The sequence below is a fragment of the Epinephelus fuscoguttatus genome, linkage group LG7 (assembly GCF_011397635.1).
Source record: "Epinephelus fuscoguttatus linkage group LG7, E.fuscoguttatus.final_Chr_v1".
Taxonomy (NCBI): domain Eukaryota; kingdom Metazoa; phylum Chordata; class Actinopteri; order Perciformes; family Serranidae; genus Epinephelus; species Epinephelus fuscoguttatus.
This window is the reverse complement of record NC_064758.1, coordinates 5,710,913-5,730,189: the sequence shown is the minus strand read 5'-3', so window position 1 is coordinate 5,730,189 and position 19,277 is coordinate 5,710,913. Positions and strand designations below refer to the sequence as shown.

Sequence of the window (19,277 nt, the reverse complement as noted above, 5' to 3'; positions counted from 1 at the left end):
AGAACGTTGTCTGTCTACCTTTCCGGCGAGATAGCTTAACATGGTTAAATGCAACAAAATCATCACTTCCAAGGAGGCTCAGCTTCCCTGGGACCTAATGGAGCAGTAGGTGGGAGAGGATGCTCTGTGTATGCATGATGGTTGGAGAAATTGTCTAAAAGGCGGAACCCCTTTGTGATTGACAGCGCTTTGGAAATACACAACGCATCGCATTAAGAGCTCAGTCCCATGCGGATATTTGCGAGTGGAGTCTTCTGACAGAGTGCCGTCCGGAGCTCCTTATTTCCATAAGCGATATAGCTCATTTTCACCGTTAAACCCATCTGAAAATCTTTGAGTTTTTTTTTTCCTATGGGTCTATGGCATGAGTGTGGTTGAACAACGGCTTCAATTAAATGTTCCTTTGATAAGTTTCTGCCTCCCCACAATATGAAAAATTTTATGATGCAAACTTAAAGTAAGCTTCCCCTGTTTGAAAGACCAGCAACCGCCACTGGTGCTTACCAAGCTAGATGCACGTATAAGAGTTATCTCCACTCAACTGTCCAAATATGGTCACTTTTAGCTCCAAAAAGTCCACAAATCAATGGGTGATGTCACAGTGGTTCCGTCCATTGTTTTATACAGTCAATGGTAAAAACAAATGACTCATCAGAGTTTTTGAATGCAGGCTTTTAGGCAGGTGACAGAAAAACATAGAGCATCTTTATATAAAATATATATTTAAACACAAGTTTGGATGTTTGTTACATCTGTTCAGAGTGAATTATCTGTTTTTATCCAAATAATGTATTCATATCCAGTTACACTTACTAATCAATTACTCATACACACCATGGCAGCAAGCCCAGGGATATGAATTGAACTCGCAGCTGTCTAGTCATAATACACTCACACACTCACTACAGGAAGAGGAGAGTGGAAATGGTAAAGTTCAATGTCTGGCTCCCTTTAAAATGGATGAAGGCTGGCTTTCACTTTTTTCCTTCACAGCAGATCCCCAAAACAACACAGCGTTACAGTAAATATCCTGATATGTTTTGAGATGAAAATGTTTAGCATGTTCATAAGCAGGTCTGGGAATACCTTGGAGCCAGCTTTGTCTGTGGGCTTCCCAGCAGGGAGGGCTGCGATGGTAAAGCTGTCCGGGTCCTCTCTGTCTCTGATCTTGGACTCTTTCATCAGGTTGTCCAGCTTTTTCTTGGCCATGTTCTCAACCTGTTTCCTGTTGGCTGACGTCTAGAGGAGAACAGTTACAAAGATGGTGATGGTGAAAAGATGATCATGTTGCAAGAGGTAAAAGAAAGTTTGGGCAGTTCCTAACTGGTGGGAGTTGTTAATTTTTTTTTACATTTTCCATGTTGGAAAAAGACTGAAGATATTTCACATTAGCAGGCAACTGCATTTTATAAATACAGTGTATATTTACTGTCTTATAATGCTGACACAAGGTTATAAATTTGGATGATCGAAATCATTTATGTGGAACATTATGTAAGCAGAGATGAGGGGGGCTTTAACATCAGCTCTCTGGATCTCCTGCTCCCATCTTATCCTTTCTACGGTCTTTTTTTCTTCATGCATACACAGTTCAATTGAAGTTACTTACTCATCATGTCATGCAAACATGCCAAACACTCTCTGATTTTAGTTTCTTAAATGTGACGATGTGCTACTTTTCTCTGTTTTGGACTGTTGGTTGGACAAAACAATTTATTTTGAGGTGTCATCTTGGACTCGGTGACTCTGTGATTGCAATAGACATTGTTTTTACTATTTTCTGACATTTAACAGGTGTAGCGATTAACTGAAAAACTGGGCAGGGCAGGGCTGGGCAGAATGTGTCAGTGTAATAATGGCTCAAAAAGTATTCCCAGTAAGGAGTACAGTAAATGTGCAAAACCGTCAGTCACACTGGAAATGCCTAAAGTGAAGCAGAACTTCAACAAAAGCAACAGTAACATCTCAGCTATCCAACACGGTCCATCAGAGTACCTGATCCAACTTTATTTTGCAGTATCATTCAAACTCAACTGACTACTGTGCTTTAGTTAGAGGCACATTTTCCTGCATTAACTCAGTTGCTGTTCTTTACAATCATCCATTAATGTGAATTGAGGGTTTTGTCAGAGGTCCTTCTGTAGAAGTCTGTCTTACTCTGGTCTAACCAGATAAACAAAAGGGAAAATACATAATGCAGGATCTTACCAGAGGTTAAATTTAATGGGACAGTTCACCCAACAACTGAAAACACATTTTCCCCTTACCCGTTGTTCTATTTATCTATTTAGATAGTGTTGGTGTGAGTTGCTGGGTGTTTGAGATATTGGCTGTAAAGATGTCTGCCTTTTCTCCAATATAATGGAACCAGATGGCACTCAGCTTGTGGTGCTCAAAGTGCCAAAAAAATGCATCTGAAAAACTGAATGACTGAACTATACCACAGAGTTTCCCCGCATATTCATATTTATGTGGCGGCCCGCCATGATTAAAATACCTGCCACTACAAACAGATGTTTTATTTTTGCAGCTGGGCTGTTCTTCAAGAGCACTATTGGAAAATACTGTATATACCATTTGGTTATTTACAGCACTACAAGACGTAGCAGCAAAACGTCAGGTGCATTGAAAGTGAAACTTAACTATTCATTCTGCTGGGTCTAAAAAGTTGCATTTGCAGTAGCTGGTCCTGTCATCCAACAATCTGCTCTGATCTGATCTGATCAGATCTGAATGGAATAACAGAACAATTATCCAATCACAAACTGCCACTAAAGAAAAAAAAAACTCATGGAGGGCTCCGCCTGTGCTGTGTTTACGGACCTGCAAAAACCTCTTAATTTCCCCCACCACACATAAAACTCTTATTTTTATGGAAAACACTGTAAGGAAGCAGTAGATGCACACTTCCTTCTGCACAGTGGTGCAGTTGGTGGGTCAAGTTCAAATGTATTTTTCTGGCACGTTGAGCACCACAAGCTGAGTGCCATCTAGTTCCATTAAATTGGAGAGACGGCATACTTAAGCAATATGACACGAGAGGGAGTGATGTTGTACTGTATATCATCACAGCTGTGATTCGGTCATAGGCACGAGGCCACAGCCGACCTCAAGTGTGATATTGCTTTTATAGAACAGTTCAACAACAGCTTAAACAGCAATGCTGAGTAAGGAAATGTTAACAAAAGGTGATGAAATAAATGATTAAAGTATGTTATGTAGCTCCGCGAAAAAAAAAAAGTTCCCCCAGTCTGTTGCCAGGCAACACAGCACACACGCCAGGAACTCACAAGCTACTTTGTATTTACATTGATCTGCAGCTGTGTAACTTCATCGAGCTCGGCAGATGAAACTTGGATTAATTTAAATGTAATTTTGGGGGAAATATCCATCTTCTTGGTGTAACGCTATAGTGTCAGTTTGTGTCAATGCAGTGAGTGTGACAGTTTGTATTTAAATTTATAACACCTGTGAGTGGAGTGATTTTACTGTTACATGACACATCCAGTGATGTTGTAATCTAGGCTATATCAGCACTCATGGAATGCCTCTCATCCAATCAAATTACTTGGTCGGAACTAACTGTTGTATTAATCGCTATAGCCGATATCTCCAACACTCAGCAACTCACAGTGAAACCATCTAGACTGTAAACAGTACTGCAGGTGAGATGAAAAAAATGTATCTGATTTGGTGGTGAACTGTTCCCTTAATGAGGAGCAAAGCTGAATCAGTACATTATGTTACGCCACACAGAACCTCCCAGACCATTTAATGAATGGCTGCTTCAGTAATGTAAACTATTCTAGATTGCAGTATGACAGTAAATGATATATGGTGTATTATGTATGGAGCAGAGTGTTTTATGAGTGTTTTATGTATGGAGCAGAAATCTCAGAGACAGATATCCCAAAACCCGGACAAATAAAGCCAAAACTATCTGCATGGTACATAACTCCAAAGTTAGGGGGGAAAATATGTGTTTTTTAATTTCAGTGAACTGACCAAGTGAGCCCACTGGCTTTATCTGAGGTCCTGCTGCAGTAGAAATGTTGGATCATTATCTCTTACCCTGGTCCGACAAGAATAAGAATAAAAACTAATCATGCAGGATCCGAGTAATGGAAGCATTTCCACATGTAAGAGCATGACAGAGAGTGATAGTTGAACATCCTTTATAAAGATGAAATGGAATAAATGGAAGATCAATGCTCAATGCCTTGCTTCTAATAATATGCACATGCTCAGTTCAGCCACATGGTGGCAGAGTGTATCCATACACCACTTCAGTCTGTAATTAGAGCACAAGCAACAGCAAAATGCTCCATTAAGAGTGCTCAGTGCAGATTTATTAATGAAGAATGTGCCCCAGTCAGTGGTGTCCATCTGATATGATGGATATAATGCAGGGGGATTACATAGTTCTGGTAGAATAATAAATATTAGTTTTAATCTGAGCAAAGCCTCATGCTTTATTCGGATGAGACTGTGTATTATAGTTATTTTATTTGCTTTCAAATAAGAAATATGATTGAAAGATTTTTCCATCCTGACAGAAGAACAATTCAAGCAGATATTCAAGACTTAAGATGCTTTTTCCAATGGTTTGAATACAATTCAGACAACACCTGAAGCCTCTGGACCTGAAGATTACTGTCAGTGCACTGGTTCAATGTAGTGAACAAAAAGCCCACACATGCCACCAACATATTCATTAGGACCTGATGAAGATCTTTCATCAAAACATCTTTACTTACAATAAGTAATAAAAAAGAAAGAGAACATACACACACAGCCTCTCCTAACAATGTTGGCTCTGATGTGCTAACCACTGGCCATGTACGTCCATCTTGGAATGTTCTCTCGCTTTATCAGCACCAATAACTGTAACCAAACTTAAACTGTAACTTCAGTATTTTCCAACCTTGACCCATATTTTCCACATTTTTGTATCTAAGTGACTAATGAGAAAAACAAGTCTTTTAATTGCTCCAGTGTTGAGCAAGACCGCTGCAGCCAGTAATGGCAAAACTGGCTGCCAAATCTGTGTGTGCAGTTAAGCACTGCCAGCGTACGTTCACTGCAAGTGCTTGTTTTCACTACTGACAGGCTCAGATTGTCATTCTAAGTGTCTGACAACATTATGGAAAGGATCCCTACAGAGACAGACCTTTTTGTTAAAGAGTACAATTCTTTCTGTTAAAACAAAAAAAGCCCCAAAATCACCACTGCCACACACATCAGACTCCCTTTAAATAAACAGTAATTTAAGCATATATATAGCCACTATTGCTAGTGATTGTTAAAACAGTGAAAGCAAATCAAGACAGTTTTTGTGAGATTTATATAACTTTTTTGTTGAGTGTATTATGATAAAACTACTATTTGAATGGAGTCTAGAGTTTGACGGTAGCAATGTCTGAGCTGGTTCTGGTTAAACTAGAATTACCACCTCGCTGCTGCATGCCCTGCGAGTCCATCAAGTTTTGCTTACAGTTTACATCCATGTCTGTAAAAACAGAATGAATGGGACGAATGACAGACAACGTATAAACATAATGCCTCTGGCTACAGCTATCGCTGGTGCAGAGACCACACAAAAGGCTCAAATATTTAACAAAGAAGTCTGTAAGATCATTTCCATAATGTTGTCAGACACTTGTAATAACAATCTGAGCCCGTCAGTGGCAAAAACAACCACTTTTAGTGGATATACAGTACAGCGAAGGTGCTCATTTGCAGGAATTCCCTTGCAGTCTGTTTTGCCGCTGCTGGCTGTAGTGCTGTCGCAGAGTACTGAACACGTTTAAAAAATTGCTCCCATTGGTTACTGTGGCAGCGGGTGTGGTTGAGTTGCCGGCTTCTGGAGGAGGGAGGGGGAGTGTCTCAGCCGGCGATCAGACAGCTGGACAGAATCAGGCAATCACAGTCAAACCATAAAAGCATGCTGGTAACCTGGTTCTGGTTCTCTTGCAGTAGGCTGGGTCTGGGAAGAGAGCGGATGGTAGGGCCATGAGAGAGAGCGAGAGTGAGAGAGAGCGAGAGTGAGAGAGAGCGAGAGAGAGCGAGAGAGAGAGAGAGCGAGAGTGAGAGCGAGAGCGAGAGTGAGAGAGAGAGCGAGAGTGAGAGAGAGCGAGAGAGAAAGAGAGAGAGAGGGCGAAAGCCCGAGAGCCAGAGCTGGAACCGGCTCGTGTGTATATGTGTGCGTTGTGTACGAGCCACAATAAAGATTGTTAAGCATTACACCGACTACCTTTCATCTGTACCCGTGCATGTGAGTGTGTGACCTCACAGTTACTTAGACGCAAAAACATTGGAAAATATAGTCCAGGTTGAAAAATACCAAACTTACCCTTTAACTCAAACTTCTACCAGCCACACAGCTGCCACGGCTGCTTTTCCGGAAATTTGATGATATTGAAAACAAAATAAGTTATTCATCTTCATCATTCGTCAGTTAATTCTACAGAGCCTGTGTTCAAAATTCAAATTTTTATAGTTTATGTGACTATTTCACTTAAAACATTGTCCACCATGTAGCTGCCTACCAAGGTTTCAAAGAGTGAATTCTGGGACCAACAGAACTCTGTATTGTTCACTTACTGCGTATGACTGACATTGTTCCCGCTAGTTTTGATACCTGCAAGACACTTAACGGTATGCATGTGTATGTTTGATTCCAGATAAATAATCTTTACATCACACATTTGATGGAGCATCTTAAAGATGCAATACTGCAAACTTTATTTGGGCCTACACATTAAACTTTCACAGACAGGATGAGAATGTATGTCAAATAAGTGGGTGAGATTTCTGAGGTGGCTGAGAATGAGCTTTGTATACAGTACCTTCCACTTTGACAGAAGCAAGCAACAGTTGAAGAGAAGAAGAAGAAGAAGAAGAAGAAGAAGAAAGGGACAAACAGGAAGAGAGAAGAGCAGGAATGAGAACAAATAGCCAGAAGAACGAGGAACAGATAAGGAGCAAAGAGAAGACAGGAGAGGAGAATGCCCACACAATCACCAGGGCTTAGATTAAACAAATCATCACAGTACGAAATGCACACAAAATTCACATTTCATCCACTGGACAAAAGGACACAAAATCTGCCTGGAACTCTGGAAGACACAAGAGAGAAATGTGGTGATGTGGAGACAAGAAATAAAGAAGGTACTCACGTCTCCGTTCATAAGCTTGCAGTCATCCTCCATCTCATCAGCGCTGTCCTCGTCCGACACATCTCCTTCTTCTGCGTTCTCATCAATGTTGGGAGGCAGTTTCTTCCCCTGGTGGAGGATTGGATGAGTCAGTTGAGCTTCACATTATAATAACAAACAGCTGTAACATTTTAATTCATCCATTTCTGGGATGTAAAAAATTAGGTTACATGGGCCAATCCTGGTGTCAGCGGGGCTTCTGATACTGAAAATGTACTGCAATCACAACATCCACACTTTAAGTCCAGCCAGGGACCATCCTCAGTCATCTTTCTACTGCACTCTATGTATTCAAAATGTACTCCAAGAAAATGAGGTTAGATTTGAAGTTTGCCTACAAAGGAACAATGGTCATGAACAGACAAAAGCCTGACACTTAACAGAACAAATCTGAAGAAGGCAGACAGTAGCAACTTCCTTGTGCTTTTCAGGCCCACAGAGTATCAAAATGTGCATCACTTGTTGACACTGGGGCTGGATGACATCACACAAATGTCTATCACCATATTCTTTTTGATAGACATACATCATAACATAAAAAGGTCAATATTTCTGTTGAGCCTGAAAAAACACTAAATTACCCAGTTGAGGATGCACAATATAAAAAGTAATCAGGCATTGTGTGAGTTGGAAACAGATAATCTATTTTAAAAAGATATAAAAATATTCAATCTTGTTAAATCTGTACTAATTTTGCTAAAATCTGAAATAATTACAGCCAATGTGATTATATGACCTTACTTTAACTTGCATGCTTCCATAACTTTGTCCTCCCTGCACGTCCCAGGGGATGGGTCTATTTTCTGGTGTCTGCCGCAGTGGGCGCAGGTTCTGCCTGGTTTGTTGGATGGCGATGTTTCGGGTGACTTAGTTTGGGGTTATTTCCTGTCCCATCTTTTTTATGGTAGTTCTCAAGGCGAGACTATGCAACTCTTGAAAAGAGATTAAACACATTCTTCCCCTTTACGTTGACTTAGTAAGCAATAAAAGGCACTGCTAAATTTGATACACTATGTTCACATTACAGAGCTTAAAGCTCATTTACAATTTTTTTCTCCAGATTGATCTCTGTCTAGTGCTTTCACATTCATGTTTAAAATGACCTATTTTTGACATCAGTGTGAACGGATCTCTGACCTCAGATGCCTCAAATAAAGAATAAACAATAAATAAACACACACACCTGTGCGTTGGAGCAGCAACAAAAAATGTCAAATATGGGAGACAGGCACGTGGGGAAAAATTAATACACAGCAGTGCAAGCTTCCTCTCCCAAATGATTTTCTTAAGAGGTCGGATGATAATTCGTCAAACAGTATGTTGAGAATGAGGGTGAGAAGACGGAAGAATGCAAAACCCATAGCTTTAAATTAATTAGCAGCTATTGCTGGTAGTTCTGCGGACAGAGAACTGGAGGTGCGGCCAGGGAAGGAGTCAGGAATGATGGAGTCAAAATGTGAAGGGTTTCACAGAGGAACATTTCCTCAAAAACTTATGACATCCATGGCTACATTCCAGTATATCTGTTGATAACAATGCTGTCAAAGTAGAACTCAAAACGTAGTTAAGCTGTCACTGTCAGAAAGCAGGCTTTATTGGCTGGCGACTGGAGCAGCCCACTGCAGCAGTAGTACACCTGTGGCAGTCTTCTGTAATTTCAACCACGGATGTAGTGAAGTTTGACTTCCCTAGTATAAAAATACCCAGATCTTCCAATATTATTGGGCCCACAGAGCAAGCACATTAGAGATTTTGCCGGCCAAGGTGCTAAGCTCTTCTATACTTTTGAAATATTATCACACCAAATTAAGTCTCAATAGTGAAATGAGTAACTTCACGGAAGTTGTGACGATTAAAAAAATGTATCCACTGATTTACAAAGTCTTTTTGAGCCCAATGGCATCACATGATGACCATGGAAGTTATTATTCCACAGTCTGGCCATGATGTCAAATTGGCTTCAAAACCTTGTGCTGTTTATGGGGCCTTGGTTTCAACAGACTGCTGCCACACTGTGTGATGATTGATGAAGAAAAACCAAGGGTGTATGGGAAAAACACACGTGAATTCTGATATGACTGTTCTCACGGTGGTCACACGGCCATTGATCAGGTATGTATTGGATTTAGTACCAAATATAAAATTGGTCCAGATCTGATTGGAAAACATTGGATTTCTGTGTCTACAGTACTCTAGTAAAAAATCTGATTTGTGTCCCATGACAGCAAACAAACAATCAGAAAAAGAAAGAAAAAAAGATCTGGACCACATAGTCACAGAGATTCTGCAGCTATAGCAACTTGGCCAGCTATGACCAGAACCTTAGGGTGACTAATGTCAGCTACTGCTATAAAACATTAACTAGATATTTCTATGTAACCAATATTACAGAGTCAGTTTGCTGTCACCTGTACCACATTTAAATGTTTATAATTACCCTTCACTGCAGGGCTGCTTGGTTGTTTTGTATGCTGTGATGGAGGGAGCACCTGTCTCGCCTATCTGGCTTTAGACAGTGAACATCAGCTTATGGTGTGTGTAGCCACAGACCCCGCTCTGCCTATTTTAATGTGTGAGCTGTGTTTTCCTAAAGGGCTGCCATATGACTGGCTAGACATTGCTTTGTTTCTGTGATGTGACATTGTCAAAACATTGTCAAGCAATGTATCCTGTTAACAGCATATCAAAGTGTCTGATTTATATATCAAGGAAATGTTTTTAACCCAATCACTGTTAAGAGCTGTTGAAGCCTAGAATCCCTCTCTTTTTATGGCTCTCTTTGACATTATCTTTGGCTACCAAGGCTTCCTAAAGAGCAGAGTGCTAAAGCCCTGCAGAGGATTTAGAATGTAATAAAGCCATGTCTGAACCATGTCCTTTTACAGGACCTGTTGCACTCTCTATTATTGTCATTTACAGGCCTCACGGGGTAAGAGCATAGACTATATAAATAGTGTCCCATGGTGGCCTGCAGCAACACTGTATGGCTGACGCTGTCTAACCCCGGTACCCACAGCGAGGATGTATAGGCTGAGTGCTGCAGGTCAGTGGGACAGCTGTATATCAGCGTTCCTCACAGTGCTAACATATTGGTGCCACCACCGACACTTTGCTTAGTGTGCACTGGGGTGACCCCGGATAGTCGGATATTCCACAATCAATGCAAAGTCTGATTCAACTGCCAGTCTCACAGTGGAATCGTCCCCATTGCAGGATAATGTGGTGACAAAAAAAGTTCATTCCATTCAGGCTATACCAGGGTGCTGAGTGTCTGATTTTTCATAAAATTGCTTAGTTTCCCCCAGTAAATCATGATATATTACTTATATTGGTATTTATTAATTAGAGCACTTAGGTGGCACTTGCAGAATGCTAAATATTTTCTGAACTTGACAGAGAGGTTGTATGTCAAAATCAGCAGGGGGAGGTGCACAGAATCTCAACTCAACTCAATTTAATTTACATAGCACCTTTCATACAAACATGCAGCCCAATTAAGACTCTATTATTACTCCAAATTAAAAGCTAGATTACAAACTCAGAACTTTAATTTACTTTCCAAAATTCAGAGAGAGCTTGCAATTCTGATAACCAGAGGCAGTGAATTCCACAGTTTAGGCACATAAAAACAGAAAGCGTTCTCACTAGTACTTATGTGGGACAGGAGAAACACTTAGGAGTAAAGCGGTGGAGGACCTTTGTGTTCTGATTAAAACATAAAAAGACAGAAAATCTTTGATGTATGGGCAGCGGCAAGGGGCAAGGTTATTTAAAGCTTTTTAAACAAGTAAAAATCAGCTGTTTGCAGATTGCATCTCTCTCTCTTTCTATCTCTAAGAGAAAGTCAAAAGTTCACAACCACTGACAGCATGCAGGAACAGAACAAAGTACTGTTTTCTCTCTGTCTGTTTGTCTGTATATTGATCTTCTCTGCTCCCTTTCAGTGCTGTGGACAGAGCCGCTGCCGCCCCTACACACAAACATCTACAGACGCACCCCTGACATACAACAAACAGCGCTGAATAGAACACATCTTATTATAAAATTTGTTTTTATTGCCAAGTCGAAAAACACAAATTGTTCCATTGGGTGTTTGAGCTCTTTTGTCTGGCGTAAAAATGTGGAAATGAAAACTAATGTCACATATGAGAATATGGAAAAATTAGGGCTAGGCAATATGGACAAAAATTTACATCATGGTATTTTAAGGCTGAATGGCATTACGCTATTTATATTTGGTAGCTTCTACAAAATGAGCTACATGTTCAGTTGCAAGTCAAAGCCACATTTGAAATGTCACAAGCACTTAACAATAAAAACAGACTGCCATCAAAATAAAAAAAGACAGGGATTTTATTCCTCTGTTTGAAAATATACAGCTGCACAACATGTGAATGAAAAATGATGTAAAATAAATATCAGCACTGTATGTTAACGTTTTAGCACATAGCACTGGAGCTACAGAGGCTGAAGTTTTGCAACACAGGACACAAAACTATAACAATCACATCAAAGGATCAATTTGGCCAGTATACGCTGTGCAACATTGGGCTGCCCCAAACGAAAGATGACCATCATCAAAGAAATGTTGCTATATCTTTAGTTGTGGCTCTCAAACTGTGGTCCTACGTCGCACAGCGAGAGAGGTTCAAGGACAGCCATTGTCACAGTTTCGCAATCAAAGACAGCCTGGGATAAAATTCTGACAGTGTCGGAAATTTGGGATGACCATCTTACTGTGGGCCATCTGTTGGGACCTACGTCTACTGACCAACCAACAGAAATGCAGAATGAAATGACGCACTGACGCTAAACCCAAACAACTACTGAGAAAAATGGCGATGCGCTGTGATCAATCTCTCACATAATCCAGCAAACAAACAGTCACCTGACACAATCAGGCAGCTCTGTCTCCCACACATGCAGCGCAGCACTGGATTGCATGTGTGCTACTGCGCTAATTTCATTCATCCAGCAGGGTGATTTACTGTAGCACATGCAACATATAAACCGATGTCACACTGCTGATTAATTAACAGAGAGATTAAACAGAGTAGCAGCGCTGTGTCTCTTGTAGTGTTGCTGGAGAATTTGTGAGTGAGTGAGTGGTTGAAAATAAAACCATATATTGTAGATGGTTATTATATCGCCCAGCCCTAGGATCAATGAGCAAAAACAACTAAAAAAATAAAGCACACTTCCACTATCAGTTGATGATAGGTGAGACTTGACAAATCAGACTGGACTATGTAACTTACAGGTAGTAGTGCTGGTGTAACAGCTGGCAGAGCAGTCCTTACTGTGCCGAGTATTGGCAGGGTGCCCTCTCTTTAGTGAAAGCATCTGGCATCAATAAAACCTCATTAACCTCAACACAGTTCCCTTCCCCCGCTAACAGAGGCCCGCTGCTGCTCATCAACACGCCTCTGTTGGTTAAAGCTGTGAGTCAAACTAACTGTGCTTTAATGGTTTACAGTACAAACATTTGGTGGGAAATGAAAGGAAACTTGACAATATGTTATGTATGACCACTACAACTACACTGAGACCAAGCGATTTCATATTAGTAGTGGTGGAATCCCAATCATGTTGAAAATATTAAACTAGATCAAAAAACTGAAGAATCACGTGCATCCTGGCGGCCTAATGAATAGAACAGAATAGAATAGAATATCTTTATTGTCATTATAACAGGTACAACGAAATTTCAGTGCAGTCCTTGACAGTGCAAAATGAGCTAATAAATAAATAGAAATTGTCCTGGATTATATTCCAATCAGGGTGCTTTGTTGCACACCACCACTTTTTTTGAATAGAGAAACACAACCCAGAGCAACCTGAGCACCTGCCACAGCTCACAAAGCCTGATGTAAATGTGCGGTATCAACTGAGGGTGACATAAACACAGCAAAATTTTTATCACCTCAGAGCTCCTCTGAGCTGTGAAGTGAAGCCCTCAATCAAGTCTGCCCCTAACCTGCTGCAATCATCATTATCTGTGGTTAGCTGGACTCAGGATATTGTTTTTCTATCATAACACAGACCAGTAAGCCAGCCTGCAGTTACTAAACACAGTCCATAAACATCTTAAGCTTTATATCCCAAGTCAAGTTTTTGTTTTTTTCCATTCTCTTCTCCCAAACATGTCATATTCAAACCCTCTCTTACCACATCAATTCAATCAGCCCACTATCTTCTGTCTTTGAAGTCTGCTCTGTGAGGTTCAAACTCCAGATAATAAAACGGTGAGCTGAAATAATCACCTGAGGACTGACTCCCCTCACCAAGGAGAGTAAGTCACTTTTGAACATTTAAACATTCAAACTGGGCTCTGACTTTACCTTGACGAGGATCTTGCCTTTGAGCATTTCTGGTGACGGCAGCAGACCTGACTCATCGGCTTTGATGTTGGACAGGTCCAGTTTGTCCCCCAGGATCTCAATCAGGTACTGGGCCATTTTCTTTTGCTGAGGAACACTGCAGTGGTTCTCTAGGGAGAGGATGACTGGGTATCTGAGGGATGATCACACAACAGATTGGAGTTACAGGGCTGAAAGGTCAGCGAGGACAAGAGCACAGCTTCAGACTAACTTTTCCACTGATAGCTCAGTTGGCTATACCAGTACATGATTTGGTTGCACACTTTTTTTTTAAATTTTGTTTAAACCATGTCCGATGTTGCAGTGCAATAGCAATGCACTACAATATGTTTCCGAAGACATTTCAGGTGAGAAATAGGAAACATAATAACAGAATCTCGGTTTATATTTGATCATTGCTGCCTAGTTTGACCATCTGATCAGAGGTTATTCTATGTTTGAGAGAAAAATAGGGTAGGCACTTTCTCTGTCAGTTCTCTTCTATACTCTTTGTGTCCGTCTGTGGTGGTGGGTATACAAAAATGGGCAAGTGCAATCTGTAGTTCGAGCAACAGCCCTAGAGCCAGTGAAATTCTACGCTTATAATTGAGATGAGCAGGGAAATCTGGGAGTTGGTAAGAATGAGGGAAGCTTACCACAGTTCATTTACACATACTGCCCACATTGTTATAATACAACGCTGGTTTAAAATCAGCCTTTAAAATCTGCCTTTAATCACACACACAAAAATGCCCTCGGTGTGTAACAGCCACAAGTCAGATAGAGGCTTCTTGTCCCAGTTTGTCCCCGTCAGCCCTCTGCAGAGCCTGCTTTTATACATCGCCCTGGAAAATCTGATCGCTCTTTGATGTTGAATGCAGCCTTTCACCCTGTTCCATTTTAATGAATTATCCGTGGAATATAGTGTCCACAATTATGTTTTCAAAAACACACAGCGAGGGTGAACATGCACACAAAGCGAGTGTTTCTCCCTCATTTTACTTGAGGAGACAGGATCTAAAAATAGAGATTTCCTCTGCATCCTCCAGACTCTGTGCATGTCGATGAGATTATCACCTTGTGATGCAGATTCTGTGAGGAGGAGGAGGAGGAGGAGGAGGAGGAGGAGGAGAAAGGGGTCTGTGTGTATGCTTTTCTGTTTTTCTTGCTGTTATGTTTGTATCTGCACAGGTGTGAGGAGGATTTTATTGTGGTTTATGAGGATGTACTGTGTATGGTCTGGGCAGATGGGTGACAAATAAATCTAAAAGCATAAGTAGATGAGTCAACAAACATATGGAGTGTAGCTTTCATACAGGACATGAAAGCTCACTGACTGGTTTTAAGAACCCAGTTTATCATCTATGAGAGATGTTGGTGTGATGTGTTACACCCCAGTCATACATATCGACTTAAAAATGGGACACTTATAGGCTGCTATTTACCCACAGTGGGACATGGCATTGCAGCCCGGTGCTGCCTACTGAAAAACAGCTCAACTTTATGCAAATGACATCTGATGCAATGCAAGGGACCACCATGTGAGAGCCAATCATTTTCATTTTAGTGCCTGCCGAAATGTTAGCACAGAGTTGTTTACTGTCAGCTCCACAAGAGGCGTGGGGGGTCCCTTCCAGCGCAAGACTGCAGTGCCGATCAGTTTTGCCAACCTGGGTGTCATTGCTGTTTTAAGATAGCTTCGACAACGCAGACATGTAAAAACTAGAATTACCGCTCCACAGTTGTATGCCTCTGTGCACCAGTCAAGTTTCTCTTACACGGTCGCACAGACAACCTGAAAATTGCATGCCTCTGGCCACGGCTATAGCTGGCATGGAGGCTTAAGAAAATTAACTGTAAACTAATGAGACAGACAGTCTATTAAATATTATAAGCTTATTATATGACCAAATGCACAACCATGTAGCTTTCACTGTGAGTGCCAATAAATTCTCAGTCTTCATACAAACGCACTACATTCAGATACACTGTTAGATCAATCCTGTCACTGCTTATATGCATTTATTCTGGATAAACATTTACTCATCACCTCACAGGCCATCACCAAGCAGTGACTTAACACCAACATATACCAACCTATTAGGGAAAGCTTTCACAACTAGACACAGTGCACTAAAGTTTCAAATGTAAGAAGCTTTGAGACATATTAAAGCCGTCTGACCCTGCAATTGTATTCAGAGCCTCATTTCCCTCATTTTTCTCAATGGTTTTACAACCCAACAGCCTGCATGATGCAATGCATGCTGTGATGTGTACTGACAGCATGCATATCCTCATACCGCTGGGGTTATTTTCATTCCTATTAAAGCCTTATACACACATGCTTTATGGCTTGTCGGTTGCCATCAATGGAAAGACGATAAAACATAAAGTGATCTATTAGAGTGTTCTGGCTGACTGAATAAATGTGTGAGCCTGTGAAAAAAAAATAACTGGAAGGGTGAGAAAATATTAACAGTGAGAGAGTGTGTGTGTGTGCGTGTGTGTGTGTATGAACATACTCATTCTTGACGAAGGCGTACTTGTTGATGGTCTCGATGACGTCTTTGAAGAGGATTTTGGAGGTCAGGGTGTAGCCATGGTGGACGATGGGCTCACCGTCCTGACCATCCCAACAGTCCACTGTGGACAGGACAGAAAAAGAAGAGACTGTCATTAGGAAGCTTACTAAAAATTCAAACCACTATGGGTTTCAGTTTAAAGAGTCATTGTTATAACTATAACTAATCCCATGTTTAGACACAAATCAACAAAGAATGTATGTAAAACAAGTATTCGCTGTGTTTGTATATCTACAGCCTGATATATCTTCTTCCTCTGTGCCATAGAGCTACATTGTTATCTAATGCACATCAGTGAACCACTGGGTCACATGTTCCTTCTTTACCATAAACACACACGCTGTAGTTTATTATGACTCCATCCCACTACTCCCTTGAGCACCAAATGTGGATTCAACCAAAGCTGAAAATAGTCCCCCGACAAATGCAACATTTCCTCCTGTATGTGTAACGTTTGTTAAAAAACTACAGGGACCAGTTTATGTTCAAAACAGTCAAGCCCAAACAAAGCACCACCAACCAACCGGAGCAAATGTTCTCATTTTTCAGCTAAACAGTAACTAAAATGTTTCTGAATCCATCTGAGGTGACAATAAGCAATGCAGTAACAAAATCTTAATTCATAATTGATGAGCGCTGCCTAGACTGACAGTTTGACAGCAGTTCACGAGAATTGAGTAACATGACTGACAGCTGACGCCTCGGCTCTGATTGTTTGTTTTTGTTTAGCCACAGTGGATTCTAGCAACGCCATCAGAAGCAATAAGAGGAGAAGGAAACACTTTTTTTTTTTCAGAGATTATCTCTCATACTATCATGTGGATGTGGTGTTGTTTTCCTTTGGCACGGTAGAATCTCCATGGTTCAGGTACAGTATGATACTTAGACCTGTTTTTTGACAGTTATGAGCTGGCTTAGCTTGGCTTGATTTGGGCCATCAGCGCATTGCGGCAAGGATTTGCATTTCCATTACAACAGGGCTACCTGCGTGAAGGTGTGTCTAAAACTGAGGATGGCTGGTCCTGAGTGATGACGCAGCAGGCTGATCCACGGCTTAAGTCTCCTGTTATTATTGCTGCATGTGTTTTTCCACAGCAGGGCAGGTAAAAGAAGTTTACCTGTTGGAGGTGAGCTGTTTGCAGAGCAGTAAGAGCTGGTTGTCTGCAGCTCTTCAACATCTCACTATGGCTGTTTCTGCTTTCACTTTCCTCCCACTTGGCTATATTGAAGAAAGGTCGCAAACAAAGTCCTGCTAATTCAGTGAAAAACACTTGGATAGATTTATTACTGTAAAAGTCCCCAGTTAATTTGTTATGTATAAGCTTTTATTGTGAAGAACCAAAATAAGGAAATGTTGAGTTTTCGAGCAGCAACTTCACACAACTTCTAATCCATCTGACAGCGAACCGGAAACAGTAAAATAAAGCAGATTTTTTTTAAGTAAAAACTGGATGTTGGAGAGAAATTAAACTCCAAACAACAGAGATTCAATTAGAAGCTACAAAAGTACTGAGAGCTGAACACACAGAGACTTTTAAAAAACGTCTTTCTCTCTGCTCTCCTGTAGTCTCGCAACACATACGCTTGTTTTGGGGGGAGTAGGGGGTCATCAGGGGTTGGCGGCGGTCTGCAACACATCACTGCTACGCGCTTGAGGGCAGACGGCCCAGCTTTTGGACCTACTCCGGAGAAGGTCCATCTCAGTCTAAGCTGACAATGGAAACACAAATCGGTGCAGCATGACTTTGTTTGGCACGGCCAAGAGTGACAATGTAAAAAGGCTATGAGTGAAACAGGAACAGTAATTTTTTTTTAAATTAAGACATCTTCATGCCCCACCAAAACAACTACCTATTATAAAAAGATTTGACAGGGGATTTGAAACAATTTGGCTTCAATAGGAGGATTCAGAACGAGATTTAATAAAATGCTCCTGAACTCCATCTCTAATGCAGAGGCAAAGTTGATTATTTGCCTTATCAGGTAAAATTTCTTGCCCAACACTTAATCCTTATTAACAGTGAGCTACATGCATATGAATGAATACTGCAGCTTTAATCCAAAAATAGAGTTACTAACCCGCGGTTATATGCCTTTGCCCACCAGTCAGCCTTCTCTTACAGTTTACATCCATGTCTGTGAAAACATGGATGCATCACACGCATCATCCAAATGTCCTGACCAAATGTCTCCCCTTCTGTTCCTAAGATATGACGTTGAATAATGGCCAGAATAGTGTTTTATGCAGAACATTATGATGTCACAGTGAAGTTGACCTTTGACCTTTTGCAAATAAAATGTCATCACTTCATCATTATTTCCAATTAGACAAATAGACTTGTTTTTTTTGTTTTTTTTTTAAAGTTTTCTCATAATTAGTGTATGAATTCTTGATTTCTAGCAAAAACATGTTTTGTGAGGTCACAGTGACCTTTGACCTTCGACCACCAAATTCTAATAACTTTATTGCTGAGTCCAAGTGGACATTTGTGGCAGTTCTGAAGAAATTTCTTCAAGATGTAAGGCCACAGCGAGTGACCTTGACATTTGGAAATTCCTTCAAGGCCTTTTTATATAATTTTTTAAAAACTACAGTATAATGATAGATTTTGATGTTTGGTTTTGATTGACCGCCTGAGTGTAAACATTCATTTTTAATATTATCTTACATATGACGCAATGTCATCAGTCTTTTGTAAAACAGAAATAATATAATAATGTTATAATAAAATATTAAAACAATTATGTTAAAACCCACAAAATGTTATTTTTTGCTTTGATTGTATTTGCGTGAAATCTTTAATATCTCCAGTAAAATTAACAACAAACATATTTCTGATATAAACCCTAAATTAGTGGTTGAAAGTAATTGACTGCATCTACTCAACTACTGTATTTAAATACAGTTCATAGGTACCTTTGTACTTAAATTGAGTATTACCTTCAACCAACAAATTCTTATCAGTTTATTCTTCAGTCCAAGTGGCCATTTGTGCCAAATTTGAAGAAATTCTCTTCAGGTGTTGGTGAGATATCGCGTTCGCAAGAATGAGACTGATGCATGGTCAAATTGACCTTTGACCACCAATATCTAATCAGTTCAACGTTGAGTTCAAGTG

At 40.5% G+C, this 19,277-nt stretch overlaps 1 protein-coding gene across 1 annotated transcript in view; it reads right to left on the bottom strand.

Annotated features, from left to right (window-relative positions):
• The window catches only part of plch2a (phospholipase C, eta 2a), a 103,840-nt gene that overhangs the window by 37,043 nt on the left and 47,520 nt on the right, over window positions 1–19,277 (bottom strand). The window contains exons 8-11 of the mRNA XM_049581816.1: window positions 16,099–16,219; window positions 13,559–13,730; window positions 7,179–7,286; window positions 1,087–1,239 (exon numbers count right to left, since the gene is read on the bottom strand). Of these exons, the coding sequence (XP_049437773.1) occupies window positions 1,087–1,239; window positions 7,179–7,286; window positions 13,559–13,730; window positions 16,099–16,219 (554 nt within the window). The remainder of the gene's footprint in view (window positions 1–1,086; window positions 1,240–7,178; window positions 7,287–13,558; window positions 13,731–16,098; window positions 16,220–19,277) is intronic.